At 43.4% G+C, this 21018-nt stretch overlaps 2 protein-coding genes across 2 annotated transcripts; one reads left to right on the top strand and one right to left on the bottom strand.

Annotated features, from left to right (window-relative positions):
- The first annotated feature begins 16 nt into the window (after positions 1 to 16).
- Positions 17 to 9716, top strand: wfs1a (Wolfram syndrome 1a (wolframin)). Its single transcript, XM_061091838.1, has 11 exons — positions 17 to 617; positions 3726 to 3805; positions 4998 to 5142; positions 5221 to 5394; positions 5628 to 5705; positions 5877 to 6004; positions 6264 to 6392; positions 6557 to 6802; positions 7136 to 7414; positions 8290 to 8453; positions 8534 to 9716. Exons 1-11 carry the CDS (start codon positions 17 to 19, stop codon positions 9714 to 9716), a joined length of 3207 nt encoding a protein of 1068 aa, XP_060947821.1.
- Positions 9717 to 13804: 4088 nt separating this feature from the next.
- On the bottom strand, positions 13805 to 19288 carry ppp2r2ca (protein phosphatase 2, regulatory subunit B, gamma a). Its single transcript, XM_061091849.1, has 9 exons — positions 19225 to 19288; positions 18809 to 18906; positions 18532 to 18715; positions 17579 to 17691; positions 17135 to 17312; positions 15265 to 15429; positions 14954 to 15123; positions 14371 to 14462; positions 13805 to 14096 (listed from the first exon to the last, which is right to left on the bottom strand). Exons 1-9 carry the CDS (start codon positions 19286 to 19288, stop codon positions 13805 to 13807), a joined length of 1356 nt encoding a protein of 451 aa, XP_060947832.1.
- Between the last annotated feature and the right edge of the window lie 1730 nt (positions 19289 to 21018).

Here is a 21018-nt window from a genome sequence, read left to right as displayed (position 1 = left end):
TTCTCTCACAGGAAAGATGGAGAAGGATTCCCCATCAACGCCCACTTCTGTCAAAGCTCAGGGGTCATGCTCTGTCGAGGATGGACCCTCTCGTCCCTCCACCGTACAGATGCCTCCCTCACCTGTCTCCAACAACCTCTCTGCCACAGACCAATCTCCAGCCTCCACAGAAACAAAGACAGAACCCTCATATTCTGCGCCACGAACACCTCAAGTCGTGTCGAAATCAACGGACTCCCCTTCTCCGGCTGAAGGGTCAAAGCCTTCCTCTTCTGCTGTGTCCTCGACACCCGCTTCTAAAATTGTCTCCACCAACCCATCCTCTCCTGCTCCACACAAAACACCCCTCGTTACTTTTCTTAACCACCCGAGCCCTCAAATCTCAAAAATGTCCCCCGTCTCCAAACTCGCCTCTCCCTCCGCTGCTTCAGCCGGTGTGACCTGTACGACTGTGACAGATTCCCCTCCATCGTCCTCCAGCACTGCTTCCACCGCAGCGCCTGCAGCGTCTTCCACCCCTCCAGCGAAACGCACCTTTGCCTCCATGGCCAAGCAGGTCATAATACAGGAAAGACTCAGGAAAGCAGAGGAAGAGGATGCCGTTGACGATGAAGATGGTAAGAATGTCCTAATTTGGAGTTTGGGATTAAATCACACATTGTGAGTTTTAATGACACTGTACTAAATGTGCAGATCAAAGACCTATTGTTGTTTTTTTAGGTGATATGTCTAGTTTGCTATATTTTATTGATATATCTTTCCATGGGCACCAGGGTAACGCTACACTTTGGTAAACACTTCTCCAAGATTTTGAAGAAAATAGTTGACACATTAGCAGAAAGATCAGGGAAGCACTTTAGCTTAATTGAATTGAAGGGGACTGTTGGTCACTGTTAGTCCGTGGTGGAGGTACAGTATGCGTATAATCTTGGGTTGTAAAGCTGAGGAGCATTTTTGCTCACAATGTTGCAGTGTGGCTTGGGCTGCATTTTTGCCTAAAAGGTGCCAAAGTTAGATGCTGTCTAATTTATCTGAAAAAAGATCCATGCTGTCCAATATATGCTAGAAAATGTCTTGTTTGGTTTATACTGACTTTAAAGACCACCTATTGATTCCAAACCTTGGAATTCATCACAAAACGAATTATTTGTTTGGACTGTGTCTAATCAAAGTGAAGGAAAGCAGATCCTCTGTGTACGTCACCTCTCTGCCTCACTGTGTTTACCGTGTGACGAGTTGAACACGCACACACAGCTCTGCAGCCACAGTTTTTGCCTTCTCAACATTACCGCGCCACATGGCTCTATTCATAGTATGTGGGTGTGATGTACCAGTCTAGCAATGTCACAATGAAACATCTCGACAAGTGAGAGTCACGGTCCCCAATCTGAGCAAAGCCCTGACATGTCCTCTCGCTTAATTTTGGCTTTGAGTGGAATGTCTTAGCAGCTATTGGCTGCATCGCCTATTAGTCTGTCACAGACATTCAGGGTGCCCAGATGATGAATCCTAAGAACTTTGGGGATCCTCTGACCTTTCCTTTAGTGCCACATTGAGGTTCACATTTCTTGTTTGGCCTGGATTGATTGCCATGATATCTGATTTGCGAATGAAGGCCCATGCACTTCAGGTTGAACCGTTTCAACACATGGGATCCTCTCAGTCCTCAAGAATCAACTTGTCATAATGGCCGTCACCAGGTCAATGTTTAAAGATTTAGTTTTTGTGAACTTAACTAATATATAAAACTGAGTGGATGACCAGTGTGAATTATATGTAGTGAGCAGTTTGTTAGCTTCTTTATCTTTATTTCCACATGGTGATGTTAGCATTTAGCTCAAAGCTTCTATCATGGCTGTAGACTCGGCCTCTACATGCTAAACTTTTGTCAACAGCACATGATTATTAACATTATAAAGATTTTATGGAGAATGTGATAATCACAAAATTTAAACTAGCATCTGTTATAGTTTATTAAATATATACTGGTAGTGAAACCACACTTGTTACACCAACAGGAGATTTAGCTGAGCCATGGAATATAGACTTTGGCATTTGAAACTGAAGATACTGAACCCGTTTCTTTTAGACTCTATGCTATCGACTTGTATCAGTGTGACAGAGGAGCTTGGCAGGGTGTTGATGGAGCTGTGTCCCAAGCAGAGGTGTCAAGTAACGAGGAACAAATACTTTGTTACCTTACTTAAGTAGAAAATTTGGGTATCTATACTTTACTGGAGTATTTATTTTTCAGACGACTTTTTACTTCTACTCCTTACATTTTCACGCAAATATCTGTACTTTCTACTCCTTACATTTTTAAAATAGCCTCGTTACTCTGATTTAATTTTGGCACACAACCGCACCGGAGGGTTCCGAAAAAGGAGGAGAGCAAAGCCAGAGCTGCGCGCGGCGTGCGCCACCCGCCTCCCCCCCGCCCCCGCTGACGCGACTCGCTGTCGGTTCCGTCGGAGCAGGCCGGCAAAGGAGCACGGAGTCGGGGTTCAGAAGAGAAGGAGGCACCGCATGGTCGTGGATAGGGCTCAGACAAAGTGGAGGAGACAGAAAAAGCGAGGGGGGAGGAGGGGGGGGGGGCACTCGCGGGCCAACCCACACACACTGACACCCCGGCCTCGGGAGACACGCTGGCCAGAGTCGAATCAGGTTGTACCGGTAATGATCCTTCCGCAGGTTCAACTACGGAAACCTTGTTACGACCTTTACTTCCTCTCGATCAGGGGTGTCCAAACTACGGCCCGCGGGCCAACTGCGGCCCGCCATCGATTTTTAATTGGCCCGCATCAAAAAAATAAATAAATGATAATAAATATGACCCGCGCTTACTGGGAATTCCTCGTTCATGGGAAATAATTGCAATCCCCAATCCCTATCACGAGTGGGGTTCAGCGGGTTACCCGCGCCTCTCGGCGAAGGGTAGACACACGCTGATCCAGTCAGTGTGGCGCGCGTGCAGCCCTGTTATTGCTCAATCTCGTGTGGCTAAATTGGCTGAGAATCACGTCATTAAGGACTCAAGGTCTCTTCCAATAAAGGTTATTGATAACATTCCATTGAAGTTTGACTTTTTGCATTATTACAATACTTATTGGCAACTAGTTATCATGTCTTCTGCGCCATGAAACGCACGTTAATGCACACATATGGCACTTTAATGTATTTGCATTGTTATACAATGTGATAATTTTCAATGGGCATATATGCAGCTGAAACAGGTAGCCTAGTGCATCCCACATTTTTCAAAACAACATTTTAATATAACATTATAGTCATAATGGCCTTTAGAAAACTGTTTTTTTTGGAGGAGGTGGGGTAGTGCACTATAGGCCCCTGGCTTAAGAGTTTGTCCTTAATGGAGAAAATGTTTCCCTTACATTACTTTTACTTTTATACTTTAAGTAGTTTTGAAACCAGTACTTTTACACTTTTACTTAAGTAAAAAGTTTGAGTTGATACTTCAACTTCTACAAAAGTATTTTTAAACCCTAGTATCTATACTTCTACTTGAGTAATGAATGTGAATACTTTTGACACCTCTGGTCCCAAGATATCTGCAAAAACAGATGCAGACAGGTTTAAATGCACACAATCTCACACAGTGCAGATGTACACCCTCGGACATCTTGTAATGCTCATGTTGCAGGATATGTTTTAGTTTGATTGGATTGAGATGTTGGAACATTTAAGACACCTCCTATCTTCCCCAGGGGATGAACCTGAGGAGGATTTGTCCGTGGAGCAGATGGAGGAGAAGGCCAAAGCAGGTGATGCCCGAGCTCAGACCCGGGTGAGTGAGCGGACACGCAGACAGGCTGAAACTTGGCATTGTTTTCGGACCCGCTGGTTGAGTAAGGCTGGTTCAGAGCAAGTGTCTATTTTTGGTCCCTTGGAAGCAGATACCAGACTTTGAATATGATACACAATATACTAACAGACACGTATAAATCATTGGTATCACTTATTACAGAGAATTACAGTATGCACTATATCTGTACTGTTATGAAATATCAACAGTATATATGATAATAATTATATTCAGAAATGGAAGAAGAGACCCGGCTTTGAATTTTAGACCCAGCTGCTCTGAAAGGGCAAATTCTTACGTGGGTAGTAATATGGCTTTAACATGCTGTATTTGGACATACCAAGCATCTAAATAACCATGTGTGTGTAAGTGGACACGTCAGAACCCGTCACCACATCAGTAAAGGGGTCAGATACAGGAAGATATACATTGAGGACAGGTAACATCATAGTAGTCGAGTCATACACAGAGTTACTGCCTGATCATATTTGTTTTTCAGTTACATAACTATCATTCGTATTTAAAAGCTTTGATAATCCATGATAATAAAACAGATTTCAGACCTTGAGTTTCTTGAATGCAAAATGGATACAGACATTGTCCATCTGCAAATGCAGAGCTGCTTCAAATGCATATCTTCATACGAACAGTTGAATTTGTTTATAACTGTGAGACGTTATGAGATGACAGTTAAGCTTAGAAAACAGTCACTTGATAGTCGAGGCCTCTGCTGCCGCCCCTGGGAAAAGGTGAAGAGGCCCTGATGGCAACAGGGAGTGGGAAGTATGGGTTCTGTTTTCTCAGTGGAACATGGACAGGCCTAACATATACTGTAACATATCCTTTTCTGTAACGAGCCATACAATTACAACATGCAATAGTTATTACTGTTCAATAAACGTGTTACAGACATTTAAGCCTGACAACCCAATACAATAATGAGAAATAGAATTAGGTAAAATAGGGAATGTGGTACGATTAAAGTACATTTTAATTTTTGATTTAATGGAAGCTGCTGACTCTGCCTGCCGTGTTTCCCCGGGCAGGCTGTTCCAGAGAACTTCATCATATTGCCCTAATTTTATAGTTTGGAGTTAAAAGCTAGTTAGTTAGTCTTTTATCCCAAAAGCTGTACATTAATTCTCCTCTCTTCTACCTCTCACCTATGTTTCAGCTCGGTCAGCACTTCTTGATTCTTGCTGGAGAGAAGGACACTGAGCTGAATAATCTCCTGGCTGTTAAATGGCTGATTACAGCAGCTAAACAGGGAAGAAAAGGTGCAGCAACATTACTGCAGCGCTGCTGGATCCAGAGAAAAGGTTTACAGAATGTTCATGTGCACATCCATGTTTTGAGTATCTGTCTCTGTCATTCCTGAACGGGTTTCCCTCTGCTAGGAATCACTCCAGAGAACGAGGCTGAAGTGCGAAAGTTGTCAACAGAGAGTAGGTTTGAACTGGCTGTACGCAAAGCCGCCATGATGATGTACTTTAAGCTCAACCCAGACAGGAAGAAGAAGTTGGCTGTGTCTGAGATGCTGGGAAATGTCGGCCAGGTCAATGCAGTGCAAGGTAGGACGAAAACAAACAGCACATCTGCAGTGTGACAGGAATCCTGCCTGGTGTTTCACAGACCCACCAGAATGCTGCAGCATGACGTTTATCATTGCTGCTAAATATATCATGTATTCCCCTGTGTGATTTCAGTGTTTTGCAGCTGTCATAGTTAAGAATATCACATTACATGCAGGCATGCAGTGCAGTGTTTGTTGCTAACTGGTGCTATGGTCCTTCCTCACCAGTAGGTGGCACCGCAGGCAGGATTCCCGGGCCAACCTCAGGCCAGACCCAGAAAGTGTTGGAAAGCATGGTCAGCAATGAGTGTAAGTATCCACACACACACTCACACACTCACACAGAAAGAGAGAGAGAGAGAGAGAGAGAGAGAGAGAGAGAGAGAGAGAGAGAGAGAGAGAGAGAGAGAGAGAGAGAGAGAGAGAGAGAGAGACTGTGTAGTAGTACACTCGTATAATCCCTTGCATTGTGTCTCTCAGCTGAACAGTTGGTGGATCTGGATGAATTTGTTGAGATGACAAAAAAGTACGCACAAGGTATCGCCCCCACTGCACCGCAAAACGACACCCAGGCCACAGCCAAGAATAAAATCCCTGCACCTGAAGAGGTAACAAATATGCAATTCACACATCAGGAAAAAAAAATCCAGAATCTCAAAATTTAACGGGTTCTTCACTGACCCAGAGTGGATCCCGCTGTTTGCGTAATCTTGTTTACAAACAAACAAACACACAAACGAAAAGAGGTGAATTCACAACGTTCCTGCCAGAGATCAAAATGGTAAATGTCTACTCTATGTTTAATGCAAGATATTCACACTACTGTGTGTGTGTGTGTGTGTGTGTGTGTGTGTGTGGGTTGTTCAGCACAAGACTGAGTTGGTTCCACGCAGGAAGTCACACGGTTCTTGGAGTTTTGGTGGAAGTGGGATGATGTTGGACACTAAGCCGACTGACGCCATAAAAAGAGCCATGGACATGAAGTCACGGTTGATGGTATCTATCCTTCACATTCCTTCAGTTTCAACACATCCCTTAAATTATCCTTCAGTATCAATTGCTGTAAAGCGATTCAGCTCCTGATTCTCTTACTTCACTCTCCTGGTGTTTGCATGGTCATGTTTCAGGCCTCTCTTCTTACTTGTCTCTCCTCACCTCAGATATTGCAGTACCCGCTGAACACCATCATGGATATGAAGGAGGCCCTGGTGGACTGGGCGTCGCGGGCTGGCGTCCAGTGGCTGAGCACCGTCATCCCCACGCACCACGTCAACGCCCTCATTTTCTTCTTCATCATCAGCAACCTGACAGTCGACCTGTTTGCTTTCGTCATCCCTCTGCTCGTCTTCTACCTCTCCTTCATCTCTATGATCATCTGCACGCTGCGTGTTTTCCAGAGCAGCAAGGTCAGTGCAATTGCCAAAATTCGGTTTTCTCAAAAGGGGAACTTTTGACATTACGTAAGCAGATGAGCATGTTGGAAGTTTATGTTCGAATCTTTAATAGAAGTAAACTCATATGGTCTTTATGGACCCTGGCGGTTTTAAAAATCACCTGATATGAGCCTGAAAATATACGAGTATACAACAAAAAAAGAAAATAAAAAACGATAAAACGTTAAGTTTCAAAAATATTTGCAGAATTGGAATATTGCACTAAAGCCGATCTTAGGAATCATTGACACATGTTTATGTTATACTGTGATTTCCAGTTCTTTAGTTATTCCTCTTGTTTTCCAGACTTGGGAGAACTTCAGAGCGCTGACATCTTTACTGACGCGTTTTGAACCGGGGCTGGATGTGGAGCAGGCAGAGACCAACTTCGGCTGGAACAACCTGGAGCCGTATCTCTACTTTATCATATCCGTCTTCTTTGTCATTTTTTCTTTCCCTGTAGCCGACAAAGGCTGGATCCCCTGTTCTGAGCTCTCCACCGTGGCCATCTTCTTCACCGCAGTCAGCTTCAAGAGCCTCAGCCCCACTGCGGCCATGTACGCACGCCGAGCGATGGTCATAGAGGTCAGGGGGCCACACAACAATCACCATTTACAGTTATGCATGTGCTGTATATTTAACATGTTCCATCACAACTATAGTTTTACATATAGCATGAAGTTTGAATTCGGATCTGCACCACAATATCCCCTTGTAGACGAATGTCGCAAATTCGCCTCAAACCCCATTATGGTCTTTTTATCCCACTAATGCCTGATGCAAATACTACACATACCATGAAGGTATTGGAAGTACTCTGCCGCCATCTAGTGGTCGGATTGGAAAATACATACTAGCCCCTTGGTACTGTGCAGCAAAGTTATTTTGAGATATGAAGCTGTATTTGAAATACTGTGATGATGGAACAGCAATGATTGTACAGAAACATATGTTGTTATTCAATTTCAAGCAAAAGCAGAATCAATATAATAATCTACATACCAGAGACTGGAAAATTTGTTAAATTACGACTATGCCCCATTATGCCTAATGTCGCTAATTTGCCTCATACCAAAATCTTATATCTATTGTATATGCTATATTGAATTTAACAATCTCAACTTAATTTAGCATCTGTATGACAGCCAAAAACACAAATAATATTTTTTTATATAATTGGAAATTAGTTCAGGCAATAAGGGGTTGAAATCTTTCTAACGACAACAAACACACCTATATATTTGGAAAGGGTTGAAAACATAACCTCCTTGGGACAGATAATTAATCGGGTTAGAAATCTCTCCAAAAGCCAGTAGCTTTCTAAAATGCTTTCCAATATCATCAAGATGTGTCTGATCTGTACTTTATTTGGCAAAAGTGTGATGTTTTAAATTTACTTTTTATCTGACTGCCTCAAAATTTGGTATAGAAAAGTCAACAACACATTGTTTTCAATCCAGGTAGCATCAAGTCTGTGTTGCCTGACCCAGTTCCTGCCAGAGAACATGATGTTGCTGCGGTGTCTGGGACACACCTTCGCCACTCTACCACTAGGGGAATCGGTGGTGCTGAAGCTCAGTCTCCCCTGCCTGCTCTACATTTACCTGTTCTACCTGTTCTTCAGGTGAGTGGAATCAAATCCACCCCAGCATATAAGTGACATCAAATCAATTTCCTCTTCTTCTTGTCTGTTTCTGCCTGCAGCATGGCAAAGATGCGTGGTTTCCGTGGGACGTACTGCTTCTTGGTTCCTTACCTCGTGTGCTTCATGTGGTGTGAGTTCTCCGTGGTTCTCCTCCAGAGCTCCTCCGCTGTGGGTCTGATCCGCACCTGCGTGGCCTACTTCCTCTTCCTGTTTGCGCTGCCTATTCTGGCGTTCGGCCTCGCCATCATGATTCTCATCCAGCTCTTCAAGTGGTTCCTGGAGCTGGAACTGACGAAGATGATCGTGACCCTGGTCGTGTGTGCGATCCCCGTCACCCTGCGACTCTGGACACGATTCAGCTTGTCCATTTTGGACGTGTTCCGTTCGGTGACCCACCGCGGCCCAGTCAAACTCATCTTACTCTGTATCTCCATGGTGATCCTGTTCTTCTCCTTCTACGTGTACCACGCAGAGGGACAGAAGGTGTATAACTCCAAGCTGACTTGGAACCAGTACAGCCTTGTGTGCGGACCCCCTGCCTGGGAAACCAAAGGCATGGCCCAGACGCAGATCTTCTGTAGCCACCTATATGGACACAGGATCACTTGGGCTGGACGATTCAAGCACGTCCGCGTGGCAGACACAGAGAATGGGCCACAGTCTGTCATTAACATGTTGCCTGTGTTCATGGGGGACTGGCTGCTCTGCCTGTACGGAGAGACGTATCCCAAATGTGATTCAAAGAACGATACGGCCCCAAACCTAACATCCGCTGCCGCTTCTGGACCGGCCCCTCTCTCCCTACCCACCCTGCTGCAAATGCAAGAAGAAGAAGAGCTGTGTCAGATCAAGGCTCTGGCCAAAAACACCTGTCACGTGAAGCGCTTCGACAGCTACCAATTTGAGGTGACTGTGGGACAGATCCGGGACGGGAGCATGGACGTAGGCGACCCGGCCAGGGATATAATCCTGGTTGCCAGCAATGAGTTCCGACAGGTTTTGTTCAAACTCAACCCCGGTAACATGGTGGAGTTCAGCACCAAGCTGGAGGGCCGACTCGGAGGCAGAGCCCCGGCATTCGAGCTGAAGGCCATCCACTGTCTGGACTGTGTTTCCTCCCTGTCGACTGGAGGCAGGCAGGTGAAGATAGAGAGAGACTGGAGACGCACGACCATGAGAGCGCTGAAGTTTGCCTTTGATTTTTTCTTCTCTCCGTTCCTGTCCGCGAAAATCACTGCCTGAGGAGAGAGACATTAGAAATCAGTAACTCTTCACAGAGTGGCTTTCTGACAATCGCATCACTGATGCAATTTACTGTAGGATTGTTTACAAACTGATCTAACCATGATCTACTGACATTTCAAGAAGGTGGAATATTATTTTAATATTTCTGATAGTACTTTCTAGGGCTGGGCGATATGGCCAAATGTTATCGATATCAGTCAATATTGATATCAGTATATATCAATAATAATTAATCTAAGAAAATATATATATTATTGCTATAACTATTGATATTTTTTTATTGCCCAGCCCTAGTACTTCCTGTGAGTGCAAGTGTGAGTTTAGAAATACTTTATTAACTCTGAATGGCCTGATGCCATTTTTTTAGGGAAATGTTCCTACTGTGTTTGTATTTAGTGTTTTCTTACATGTATTGTGATTGTGAATATGTTTGCATGTACAGTATGTATTTACATTTATGTGCATACATTAGCACAGTTTTAAGTTTACAGATGTATTTATAGGTCTTGTGTAACATTGGTTGTGTGCAAACCATGTGTAGCTTTGTTTTACAAACTTTGTGGTCTTAAAACGTTCAGCTCTTAATTTTATTTATTTAATTATTGATCCGATTTTCCTGTGGCCTAAACCGCAGTGCACTTAAAATATCATTAGTCAAAACATTGATCCAGTTTTTAATGTTTGCACAGACGACTGTTTATGGTTGAACAAGAAACTGCTGTAGCTTTAGTCTCAGTTTCATGTTTGTTACACACTCATAAAAGATGATATGGTCAATCACGGGTTTACAGCTGATACTGTCACCCAAACTTTGCATCAGTTTATTTTTACTAAATAGGAGGAGAGGACTTCTGAATGTGATTTCTTATAGCAGATATAAGATACAATTCAACAAAATAATTGACATTTTAATTGATTTGTTCATCTCAGGAAATGGAGCCTTTTGTTTCATAGACCTGGGGTCTTTAGATTGCCCTGATGTCATGACAGGCTAGTAAAGTTTATGAGAAAACACATTATATTAAACCCTTCTAACTTTTTGTCTCTTTCCAGTGGCTATTCAATTCTCTTTCTTAAGCAAAATAAACCATGTAAGGAGACATTACTAAAATCAGATTATGAAAAATGCATTGTGTGAATGGGGCTGTTTTTATCAACATGCTACACTTTCAGTCCTCGGAAACCGATATATGTGAACACTCTTAAGTTGCAAATGCAACTGTGAACAATCACCGAGGTTGAGCCTGTATACTGTGATTCAAGTGTCTTTTTATCTAGTGATGGATTGTGTGGGGGTGTGCAACGACAATTAATTAAAGTGCTTGACTTTGAAACGAAATCCCTCGTCTGCGGTTTTACTTAGATTCCTTTTCCGACAGCATTTTAGCGATGAGAGCAAATTGCGTCCCATTCACTACAGACACAGACAGGAAAAGACCTCACACGTTTTGTGTCTGATTTTCAGTTATTTTATTAATACACATTCTTTCCATTCATCTCATTTGCTTTTGTATTGTAAGATTTGTCTTTTTTTTTTAACTATGATAGATATACAGGCTAGTAGCATTGAGTAATGGCAACATGCTGCTGCTGCTGTGCTCCTGAACACACAAATCCTCTCATTGGTTGTCTGAGGTGGTGGATATGATGCGATTATAACTGACTTGCTCTAAACTAACTCTCACCACTGGAGGATTGAATTCCTGGAACTTATACAAGGTTATATTATGTTAATCTTTGTGTGGGTTGTCATCATGAAATTATAGTGTTGAACATTTTGTTAAACCAATCGGTGAAACACTTTGTCTGCATTCAATAACACTTATGAACAGTGAAAACCTAAACGTGATTGATGCCGACAAGAAAGCACCCCAAACCCACAGGCTGCAGCTTAAAAAGGAATTCCCTGGGTTCTATGGTTATAAATGTGAGTGTGTAAATGAGTGCTACACACAAAACCCTTTGGAAGCACACCAGTAGATCATCTCCTCTGGCAGCTGCAACATGGCAGCAGCGGTGATAGTATAATCTAATGGGGCAACTGTGACAGTCCATGAAATGTCTACTAAAGGTCCTTTATTCTCTCATTGAGTGACACTTTAATGTTGCCAGACTCATAGCAAAGACCCAGAATGACTGGTTGAGCCTCTAATTTGGTGAAAATTAGCACTTCTAGTGGACATTTTGTGAACTGCTGCAGTTGCTCGATCAGATTACATTGTATTACCAATGCCTCCATGTAGCAGCTGCTGGCCGAGGTGATTTACTGAGCTGATTCCAGAAGATTAGGGACCAGATTGAAAAATAGTTGAAATACAGTTTTAACATTTGTGAACAGTGGTTTAGAAATCAAAAGGGGTAAAACTCTGGAGTAAAAAACTGACATGTGAGGCAGACATGATTAGAATCTTTTCTTCTTTTCTTGGGTTCAAAGTTAACACAGTAAACTGTTGTTTATCCATCAGACAGTCATCGTCAGGGCAACAAGACTGTCTACTTCCTCACTGGTTCTTTTACTCTTTCACCTGCTCCAGACCACTAACAATAATCCCATCAGGGCCAAGGTCACTTGAAAACAATGCACTTCACTGTAAACAATCAGAACTTGACTAGCGCACCTAATTCAACACACACGTCACCTCACCACTGTACATCTCCAGGCTTTCTGTGGGCGCTATATGGTATGATGACAACATGAACCTGTGCTAATGATGAATTCACATGACAGCCTATTTTGTTTTAATGGTGAAGACATTTCAGCGATGTACATAAAGAGTCATTGTACTGATGATAACCTCTGACCGTCCAACACACAGGACACAAACTCAACATAACTCTGATTGGCTGAATCAGCGGCCTCATTCGTGTGCTTAGATTCCAACTTTGACATGATTGTGAGAGCCCTCGCCGAAATGTGCTTATGCATTATAAAATGAGGAATATGCTCATTTTGAATTATCATAATTTAACTTGAATCTATTTCAGTTTGACAACCAATCAGCCTCCATTTGAGCCTATGTCTCGCTCATTTAAAATCATTTAGAGACCATGGTAGAGCAATCAAAACACATCCAAGGCTTAATATACACAATAAAACAGTTTGTGTTGATTTGTGCACAATTCCCTTCCTCTCTATAACCTGCGTATTTCTGTACTGCTACAAACTATAAGCTCCAACATTGTGTCTTAGGCTCTGAGCAGAGAGATTCTGGGACCTTTCTATAAACTGATCTCAGGATTGTTTGCAGGTTACTGGACAAAGTGCATCCTTTTACCTTTTTAGCTCACTGGGGCCAAAGTTGGTGCTGCCTTTTAAAAAAAAAGGAACAGAATACTTACACCTAACAGTAAAAAGAGTGTGTACATTTGTGTTGACTGTAGAAGAAGAGCTCACGTTTTAAAGCAGGGATACTGCTGCACTGTGTATTTGTTAGTGCTATTATTGCAAAGTGAATGGGGCAAATATTAAGGGGTCGGATACGAGTGCTATCTCCGAGAGCACTGCTCTGAAGGAGAGGTTCGGCTGCTGCTGTTCGATAGAAAAAGAAAAATGGTTCAGGATGTTGTTGTGAAGAGCTGTACAATTGCGCCACACTGCTAATCTTGGCAAAGTCACATCGTTGCCAGGCCTTCAGGTTCTGTGGCATGGTTTGGTGTTTGCTGCTACCCAGCACATATCTTCAGTTGTGTGTCAAACAGTACCAGGTCACATCAGTGAGGTGAGCAGCACTGTGTGGTCAACAGCAGAATGGAGAGGTGACCCTGCACCTCTTCTCCTGCCCCTACAGTGGAGCAGCTACAGAAACTTCTTCAAAAAGTGGGAGTGAAGTGGGATCAAAAACACGTCCTGGAGAGATCAGTCCATCTCAGCGTTGGAAAAAAACGAATGACACACTTTCCTTGTGGATCCCTTAAATCGTGACTTGTGTCATTTTATAATGAATCTTTTATCAGCACAAAGAGATGTTGCATCTCAGTTTGTTGTAAAACCGCTTGGCTTAGACTTTTTGGACAGACTTTTCAGAAAGGCTCTCCAAATATCTTTGGGTCACTGTTAATGATTCTGTCCACGCTCCCATCCCCCGTCACTGTGTGTCCGGGTTGACGCGATCCTGGAAGATATACAGGTTGTTGGTGGCTGCTATGGCGATGATGTTCTCAGACGGGTGCCAAGCCATGTGCAGGATTTTCTTTGTGAAGTCCAGACTATCGACGCCCACGTCGCCACGGCGCCGCTTGCCACCGGTGTAGACACGCCGCGTCCGCAGCACGGCCCGAGGCTTGCTGCTTTCCCGCCACGCCTCCAGGGTTACGCCCCGGCCCGTTTCCCGGTCGAACATCCGGAAGAAGCTGTTGTACGCCCCTGTCATGATCACGCTGAGGAGAAGAGAGGGATGAGGACGAGGCCGGGAGAGATAACGAGAAGTCAACAAAGAGCTCGATAAATCAGAAGGATTGATTTGATGTCTGCTAAGCTTGTCTTTACAATTGATTTAAATGTCTTGTGCTAGCGTAGGCAGAGCATTTAGATAATCACTGTACACAGAAACACATCAACACACCACACCTCGCCCCCTCCCTTTTTTGCTTTAAATATACTTTACTTTGTCAATCTTTTCCCCTTTTCTCTCTCACTCCTTCTGACACTTACCTGTCTGAGCTGTTCCACACACACTCAAACTTGTCGAAGATGCAGTCGTTTTCATAGAGGGAACACAGCTTACTCCTTAGGTATTCGTGGACCTGGGGATGATGCAGTTAGTCAACATTAGTATCTGGAGATTACACATCTCTTTAGTCTTGCAGTCACGTGACATTCCTGAGAGTCTCCTACTGTCTAGAGTTTATTTCTGAATATTATCTTCAGGCAGTACGGACAGACGGATGGACTACCAGAAAACATACTGCCTCCTTTTCTTAGCAATGAACAACTTAAATCTGAAAGTTTTAGATAAAAAAACTCAGTGATAGACTCAGTATATCCTCATATTTGAGAAGCTGAAACATGTTTATATTGATAAATTGATTGAAAATAGACTTGAAAAAGCTTGATAAATCTAATAAGTAAAAAATAATTTCACCAGTAAACTATATATATTAAAATACATATAACGGGCAACCGGTCCAGCCACAGTACAGTATGAAACAGTGTGGTACATTAGGGATATTTAGTTGTTCTCCATTCATAACAAATAAAGGTAGGACATAAACATAGACATTATATGTTATTTCACCTGGTACGTCTCCACTGGGCCCTTGTCCATGTTCAGGTCCCACACCTTGGCGGTGAGGTAGTCTCTGGTCAGCAGATAGCGTCCGTTGTGGCTGAACTTGACGTCCGACACAGAAGAAATGATCTCTGAGAAGAAGGACCGGCTCCCTGGATCCTCAGGTTCCTCAAACTCTGGACAAAGACAGAGCAGTTAGCCGCATCACGAAAATGATTATAACACAGAATCTGTGTTGGGAGCCATTTACACTCTATAGTGGAGCCTTTTACCGTCTAGAAGACTACGACTACAGCTAGTTACTTATCGTCACTCACGTTTGGTGTGTTTGTCACAGAGTGCAGACGATCTCATGTCACAGAGGCGCAGCGAGCCCTTGCTGCTGCTGTACACAAACAAGTGGCAGTGGTGAGGGTGGAACTCTGCGGATGTTATCACCTCCGTCAGATCCTCCATGTTGGCTGGTTTGATGTCCACAATGTCTGAGAGGACGGTCGGTCAAGAAGCAAACACCAAGGAGAGTTTGGACACAAGAGTTCTAGCAGCAACGCTCAAAGACTATGTTCAAGATGGGGCAGGGCGGATACAGAGGTGGGGCCACGGGGCCACTGTCCCCAGCTGAAAACTGACTTGCTCCTCATGTGCCCCTGTACTGTCAGTTTATTACTGTCCTTTTTTTAAATACCCTAGTCAGTTACTAACAATACTAACAATTCATGTGACAATTTGTTATAACTTGTATCGTCTTAGCTTCTCTAAAGGACACAATGTGCTTGAACACTGAACCATTTCCAAAACACATGGAATGATATGAGGCTTTTCTCAGATCTATAGAGCAGTGAACAAAGGATGACTGTACTGAATCAGGAGTTGTGCATGGATATTGGACATATACTTGTCCCCTCTGTGTAAGTTGTGGCCCCTTTATGGCCCCCTGGTTTAGAAAAATCCTAGTTTCCCAACTGAGCAAGGGCATTTTTAGTGCTTATGTCCATCCTGAGAGGAAAAACAACAAGGAATTACATATATAAAAGCACACAGTGAGGCAGCAGGTATACCAACATCATTTATGTTCACTCAACATGTCCTTACTCCATTCTCTCATCTCACATCTGAATCATGGCCCCACAATCTGCGCCCCAACAAACCCCACACTATTCATGCACGCTGGTCTCCTCTCTGTTCTATTCTTGGCGTTCCTGTGTGGCTCAGTCGAAAAGTGAACCGCCCAGTGAATTATTTAAACTCTTTTCCCCCATCGATGCCTCTATGATTTTCTAGGTCAGCTTCCATTTGAATGGGAAATCACCAAACGCACTGCGTCCGACACATAACTGCCTGCAGTGAACACAGCCTCTGAGCCGTTACGCAGAACTCTGATCCAAACATAAATCCAAACATAGCCATGTGCTGTTTGCTGTAAATATAGATCAGGTATGAATTTATAAGAAAACAGACATGAAGTGTGTATCTGCTGTATATATAAAGGTGTGTTGTATGGTTGCACGATTCATAGTTGTAGCAGAAGAAGGAACTCAACTTTAAAACTGCTTGATACAAACTGTGGATTTCAATGTGTGGTATTCTGTAGGTCACATGCATGAATAGTACATGTGAGTCTGCTTCAGCAAACATCACAGAGCATGTAAATACAATGCATGTATCAACACTGCAAATTGGTGCATACGATATATGCACAGTAACACACACAGGATTCAGTGTTCTGCATGTCTAAACAGTGTACTTTAATTTAATGAATTATTGATTATCCTTTAATGAGAAATTATTCAAATGAATGTGAACTCATCCCAAACACCTTAACACAAACTTAATCTGTAAAAAAAAAAATAGCAATCCACCTCTCCCTTTTTTTCCATTTTTTGTTTCAGAAATAAAATTACCTAAAGAATGTCTACAGATAATTGTGTGACTGCAGACTTTGTTTAAATGACGTGAATTAAAAATAGTTCCTATAGTGGACTTTGTTCTTTTATTTAGTGCAGTTCTAGGAACCTCATACCACATGAAATAAGAGAATCCTCCTCTTCCAGTGAGAGATCAGCTCAAGTTACAAAGAAAAATCAGAGGAGAGCTAATGGAAGCCAGGGACTGTTGTTTATCAGAACGATGGAATTAAACTGAAACGAGTGTGGCATAAAGAAAACCAGTCACTGGTGTGAAGGATACTGAAGCTGCGGTCCGTGATGCCCAGGTGCCACATGTTGATGCGGAGGTCGTCAGCGGACAGGTATGTCTCCCCGTCACTGTTGACTGAGATGGAGTTGACGTGGTAAGTGTGTCCATTGGAGAACACTCGTCTGGGGCGGACCTCCACCATCAGATCTGTGGGTTTGAGCACTGGCACCTTAGATAAAGAGAGGGAGAGCCGTGGCCGTGTTAGGAAACAGGGTGAGGACAGAATGAGAAGTCATGGAACAATTGAGGGTCAGAACAAAAGTCAGACACTGAGCCTAACAAACAAATGTCAACCTGATACAATTAAGTATCAGGTTTGACTGCCCGAAATAAAAGTGTGCGTGTGTGTGTGTGTGTGTGTGTGTGTGTGTGTGTGTGTGTGTGTGTGTGTGTGTGTGTGTGTGTGTGTGTGCGGTGTTTGTGTGTGTGTGGTACCTGCAGAGAGGTGATGGTAGAGATGTCCTTCAGCCGTCCCTCCTCATCTTTCAGGTTGTATCCCTCTGGTCTCTTGTCTCTCTCACTCACCTTCCACAGTTTAATGGTCTTATCTGTGACACATCAGATGAAGTCGGTTTAGTTAAAGGAACAATGACAATAATTATTACAAACATCACATAAACACTCTTTTTGTAATTTCTGCTTTTTGACAGGTTGACGTTGATCCACATGATCAGTTTTCTGTAGTGCAGCTGAACATTGTACCTAAAGGAAGCAAACAACATGTGACCTCTTTGTGCATCTGAAATTATTTTCAACTGATTAGGATTTTATTTCAATAAATTGTTCAGTGGAACATCAATAATTAATATTTAATTAAGTACTTGTGTTTGATAACTGACAGTCCAAAACCTAAATGAAAATATCCTATATTCAAAAATGAAGGGATGTAAAACTATAAATAGGAAATCAGGAGGTAGAGAGGGTTGTCCTGACATGAAGGTCAATGGTTCGATCCCCATTCTTAATGGTTAAGATACTCATCAGACGGTAAATAACACTAAAAAACATAATATATTAATATATATATACAGTCCACTTTCCAGCCATTGATAGACTCAAAGCTACTTTGTAAACAAAGCTTCAATATATGATCCCTAAGATTCATGAGAAGAAGACAAAGCATAGATATAAATCTGTGAGTTTCTCAGTGGCAGGGTGGTGCACTGTTCCCACAAATGTGAGTCCAATGACTTTGCTTGAATGGCTTGACAATTTTACAGCAAAACATGAGGCTATATAACCCTAATGCAGGGAACTGGAGTGGGTTTTGTTGAAAGTTTTAATTCACACCATGTTCAGTCATGTGTATTCCTCTAGGTATGCTAAATCTCTACTGTGAAGTGTAAAGCTTTACTTTCTGTACATGCTTCACATCACCGATGTCTCACCATTGGTGGAGAGGAGGAAATGTGCTGCGTTCTGCTGCGGCAGCCATCTGATCTTGTTGATCTTCTCCTCAATCTCCAGACTCTTCAGGTAGTCAAAGTCCGGCTCATGGCTCTGGAACGTGCTGTAGACGTTGTACTCCCCGGAGTCCCCCGTCTCCCCTAACTCCTCGGTCTCCCCTTTGGACTGTCCAGGGCCAAAAGTGGAAGGAAAAGGTTTAAAATCCATGCAGACGCATAGAAAGAGATGGTTATTATAGATTTTACGTCATAAACTGACCTCGGTCTCCCTCTGGAAGATGACCACTCGGCCACCTTTATCCCCCGTGGCCAGCAGGTCCCCTGTCTGGTTAAACTCCACTGTAGAGATGACATCAGCTGAGAGCAAGACAGGAAAACGGAAGATGATTAAGCAAGATATTGGTTATGATAAAAGACATAGGGAGGAAGGGAGAAAAAGACAAAGAGATGACAGGAAAGAACAGATATTCAGTAGGCAGAGAAAAGAGAGTGGGAATGAAAGAAAAAGAATACTGGGTCATTACAAAGAGTCTTGTTCAGTAGATTTTACTGAGCAAGACCCTTTGTAATGAACAAATGAATAAATGAACAATGCATCCATGACGCTAGAATGAACATCAAACCATCAAGTTGTCTGACACCAAAGAGGCAGCGACGACTCGACGTCTACTCTACCTTCAGTGACGTAGTCTCGCAGGAAGGTGTGGTTGATTTTGGAGCTCTCAGTGTCCTCGCCCATCTGAAGCCGAGGGAGGGTGACCCGCCAGCGCGCCCGTCCTGAGGGGAAGGGTCCAAACCGTGCTCTCTCTCCCCGCCCAGGCTCCGCCCATGCTGCTGGGGCCTAGCGAAGCGGTCTGGAACAAGGCATCCTGGGAAACCACAGCCCGGCCGGAAGGGAGAGAGAGAGGAGTGAAGAGGAGATGGAAGAATGCAGAGGAGGGAGGATGATGGGGTTTTTTTAGGAAAAAGGAAAAGGGGGGAAAAAGATGCGGAGGATATGAAAGCAGGAATTGGTGAAGAAGAAGATGCGAGGCAGAGGGGAGTGGATGGAAAATCTGGTGATGAAGATGGTGAAAAGAAGAAGATGGTTGTCATTAGGCAGGCTGACGATACAGGCTCTCAGCATGCCAAACCGTGTGACCTTTGTTAGACATTCAACACGCTCATTATCACAGACACACGTGTAGACACACGATGCCTTGTCAGTGCTGAAGAGAATCCCAGAGCGAAGAGGGGAGGAGAAACAGACAGAACAGACAGCTCCAGCAGATCAAACACTCTATTAAACCTTGTGTGTGCAAACAGAGGCAATTACAAAAATGTAGGACGTCCATCAATCAACATTCCATCAATGTATCTCAAGTAGTGGTTCTAAATGATCCCAGGGTGTGGTATTCCTCTCTGCCTACTTTCCTTATCTCTGTGCTCACACACACACACTTCTCAGATAGTCCTTGACGGTGATCAGAGGAGAACGCGATGTGTTGCCTGTGCTGCAGGAGGGAGGGAGACAGGCCTCAGCACACCTACCGGTCCGCCTGCTGCTGCTGAGGCTGAGGCTGCTGATGCTGCTGCTGCTGCTGCTGAGCTGCTATCCTCCTGGTGCGTCCTCTGCTGCAGTGTTGCTCGAGCAGGCCTGCGTGTCCGTCGGAGGGAGGGGAACAGGGAGAGAGAAGAGAGAGCAGAGGAGTGGCGGTGAGAGGAGGAGAGGCAAACGAGGAGAGAACGAGAGAGGGAGAATGAGGAGGAGGATGGAGGTGCACTGCCTGCTGATGCTGTGGAAATGTCTCTGTGCAGCATCCACTGTGTCATGGCAGCCTCCTCCTGGAGCAGCCAATCACGGCTCAGCTGTCAACGGTGGAGCTGCCCATTGCAGGTGATGAGGAGAGACAGGCCAGCAGAGGGAGCCATTAAACACTGAGTGGTTGAAGATCCAGAAATAAACTGTGGCTTTCTGCAAGGAAGGACTGGAAATACACAACAGAGCAGAGATTTTAAATTAATTAAATTCACACCAGTTTCCTAATAGGTTTGTTCTCAGACACCACAGTCTCTGAGGCTGAAGGGCTGACGAGCCTTTCCTCTACATTTTATGGCATCACATGAAATATCACTTTGTGATTTATACTCTTTTTTACATGGTTTTTCATGCTCCTCGTCATGTCAACTTCTCTTCAAAATTAAACAGAATTTCCAGAAGTCAAAAATATTTTAGAAAATATGTTGTACATTTTACTACATATTTTTGAAAAAATTTCAAATTATATTATAATCCATGATAACACTATACCCTCCTGTATTTACAACACTGTGTAAACATAACTGTGCCTTATTTCTGATTGTGCCTTAAGACATTAAAACTATGAAGTAAAGTAGAACATCCTGTTCATGTTGTATCATTATTTTGTGCACATTATTCAGAGAATGTGACTCATAGTGACACTATAGGGTGTGTATTTATGACAATGT

Source organism: Limanda limanda, chromosome 2, assembly GCF_963576545.1.
Source record: "Limanda limanda chromosome 2, fLimLim1.1, whole genome shotgun sequence".
Taxonomy (NCBI): Eukaryota; Metazoa; Chordata; class Actinopteri; order Pleuronectiformes; family Pleuronectidae; genus Limanda; species Limanda limanda.
Note: the sequence above shows the minus strand (reverse complement) of the source record. Positions and strands in the feature narration are given on the sequence as shown.